At 37.2% G+C, this 2,964-nt stretch overlaps 1 protein-coding gene across 1 annotated transcript in view; it reads left to right on the top strand.

The window, feature by feature from the left end:
• LOC107087036 (protein NLRC3-like) overlaps positions 1-2,964 on the top strand; it is a 28,850-nt gene that overhangs the window by 16,895 nt on the left and 8,991 nt on the right. Inside the window, exon 4 of the mRNA XM_015378370.1 lies at positions 823-911. Coding sequence (XP_015233856.1) covers positions 823-911 — 89 coding nt within the window. The remainder of the gene's footprint in view (positions 1-822; positions 912-2,964) is intronic.

A 2,964-nucleotide genomic window follows, 5' to 3' on the forward strand; every position in this document is an offset into this window, starting at 1 on the left:
CTGAAAAATTATGTCCATTACTGGAACTAAAGACTAAGATGCTTAATGATATATCAGGGCAATAAAACTACATCATGGACCCAGAACTGAAGTCCAAAGGATCGTCATAAAGTTAGATTCAGTTGACTTAATGCGATAAAGACCAGAACCCTAAGTAACTTTTAGAACTTCTTGCATGGCGTTCTATCAGAGAACAAGCCCCATAAAAGACATTGATATTCAATCTGAATAAAAACATCTAACTGAACTATTTTAATATTGACTGATTTTAATACAGGCTGCTGGAGGCTAATGTTTTCCTTCAACTGTCCAATATCCAGTACAAACAACTACAGGCCATTTTTATATTATGATGATATATAGTATATGTTTCACATTTTTTTAATAGAAAAAAAGTTTGATTTTGATTTTTTTTTTTTTTTTTTTGGTTAAAAAGAGACAAAATTATGCTAACTGACATGTCCCTGAACACAATCTAGCTCACCTTCTTCACTGGGACAGGATGGGGGGTGTTTGTGCTGAAGAGATGGGACTGCTGCTGGTTGATCATCTGTTTACATGATGAAGGACGGAAAAGGACAGTTGCTTAATATAAATATCTCACTAAACATTTACTAGCTTAAAAGTGAAACTAAACCTCTGAAGACAATGGTATTTTCATGTTGCCTTTGTAAAGGGTAATTCTCAACCCTCTGAGTTCTTTGCTTTGTTGCTTGGCCTTTGTGTGTAGTTACAGACACACAATATGGTCATCAGAAATGCTGGATTAATCCTTGTTTAAATTTCTTGAAAAATAAAAACAAAACTTCTCTTCCTCCACAGATGGAGGAAGAGGAGCAATGCAGAGTGTGGAGAAAGACTTAGAAACAGAGCTGGACCGCCAGAAAACAACCAGAGCAGCTGTTTGGCAGGTAAGGCTGAACATCTCCAATCCTCTGTTGAACTCTGAAAACAAATCACTAATTATAGGATAGATAGACATACTTACAACATGAAGTCACATAACAATATGTTGTCTCAGTCAGAAAACTGCAGCTGATCCAAAACGTGCTGCCTGTGTCCTCACTAAAACTAAGAAAGTAGAACACATCAGCCTAGTTCCAAGTCTTTCTACTGACTACACACATTTCAGAAAATAGGCTTTAAGATACTTCTTTTAGTCTATAAATCACTGAATGGCTTAGCTACAAAATACAACACTATTCATCTGTCACTGCATCCATGCTGTGCTCCAGGTAACTGCAGTAGACGCACACTGCCTTCATATAGCATTCCAATAGAATAGGCCATTCTAAACTTGTGTGTGAGCTCTTTGCATCCTGTTCAGTTTGCAGCTTCTCTGGATGGCCTAAAACATTATCACGTTAGCACAGATCTTGTTATCTATTTTTTTGTTTTTTCATTTTTGCAAATGACAATTTCAGATGTACAAACCTGCACTAATGAAGTAATAACCATTCAGTCTATTTGCAGAGTTTTTTTTTTCAGAGTGGGGTACAGTGGCAGCTGGTCAACAGAGGGTGCTATGGCCCTGCCCCACCCACCCAGTGACTTTGAGTGAAACATAAACAAACAATAAAAATGTAATTATAAAATACAAATAAATATATTAAATATATTATATATAAATATATATTTTTAGGTGTGCAAGATAAATGTGTTGTTAAATCTTTAATGACAAGTAAATCTGTTTTATTCGTCATCAGATTGGTGACGTAGTTCCGCCCTGGGGCACAAAAATCTTTGGCCATTGACTCTTGTTAAAAGGTGTGCATGCATATTAACTCCTCTGCAGTGCAAAAAGATATGAGAGATCAGGGCGAAGGAGAGCTGTGCCCTGGGAGGACAGGAACCCTAACCTGTTAGTAGTGTGGCTGATTGACATGTCAAGTCGTGAAAGTGAAGTCTTATAAAGCAAACTTACCAAGAGAAGCTGGAGGGGAAAGCATTTGGACCTGATAAGCCGACCTTCAAAATTAATCAGAGGTCCGAAGACAGATGGAGATGGTACACATGGTCTTTTTTTCAGGACCTGGTTTAGCTACAATGCTTTGCTAGCTGTATGCAGTGAGGCTAATGCTTATTATTCTGCTTTCCCTGCCATTTTTCAAATGTCAGGATCTGACCCAGAATGGATAAAGACAGGTAGGAATGATTTAAAGCACTTTTTAGGAAAGGCAAAAAAGAATGAACAATCTTGAATTCACATGGAAAATAATATCATATAGTGTACTTTTTCTAGCTGGTTGTTAATTTCCAAAGTTGCTCTTAAATAAACATCCTCAGAAAATGAATAATTTTTATACAAAGCTGACTAATTGCTTCTCCATTATTTAATCCTTACATAATTCTTTTAGGTGACACCATATTGGACCATGTGTTGGAGCCTTTTTTAGCAATAAATCAGCTCTATCTCTTCTCTTTGACCTGGAAGGTCTACTTGTATTACACACTCTGTCGTTACAGTTATAGCTATGTACATTTTGTACATTAACTGTACTTCTCTTTATGGACAGACCAAATACTATCCTTGAGTGAGATAATAATAATAAACTGACAACTGACATTGAAGAAATTCACTTCTGCATCTTCACCCATCCCAATGGGGAGCAGTGGGCTAACACTGTGTGGCGCCCAGTGTTGGGCACGTTACTTTGAAAAAGTAATTAGTTATAGTTGCTAGTTACTTCTCCCAAAAAGTAGCTTAGTTACTAACTGACTTACTCCACAATAAAACTAACTAGTTACTAGTAAACAGTGATGGGACTAACGGCGTTGAAAGTAACGGCGTTACTAACGCTGTTACCTTGTTTTAGTAACGAGTAATCTAACTAAATACTTTGACATGAAATATAACGCAGTTACCATTGCAGACACCCCGTTACTGCACGATACTCAGGTCGCACAATGAACCTTTTTTCATGATAGGACTCGTGCGCACCTTGTCATGAGAGAGGGGAGGAT

The sequence above is a fragment of the Cyprinodon variegatus genome, unplaced genomic scaffold (genome assembly GCF_000732505.1).
Source record: "Cyprinodon variegatus isolate N-32 unplaced genomic scaffold, C_variegatus-1.0 Scaffold171, whole genome shotgun sequence".
NCBI lineage: Eukaryota > Metazoa > Chordata > Actinopteri > Cyprinodontiformes > Cyprinodontidae > Cyprinodon > Cyprinodon variegatus.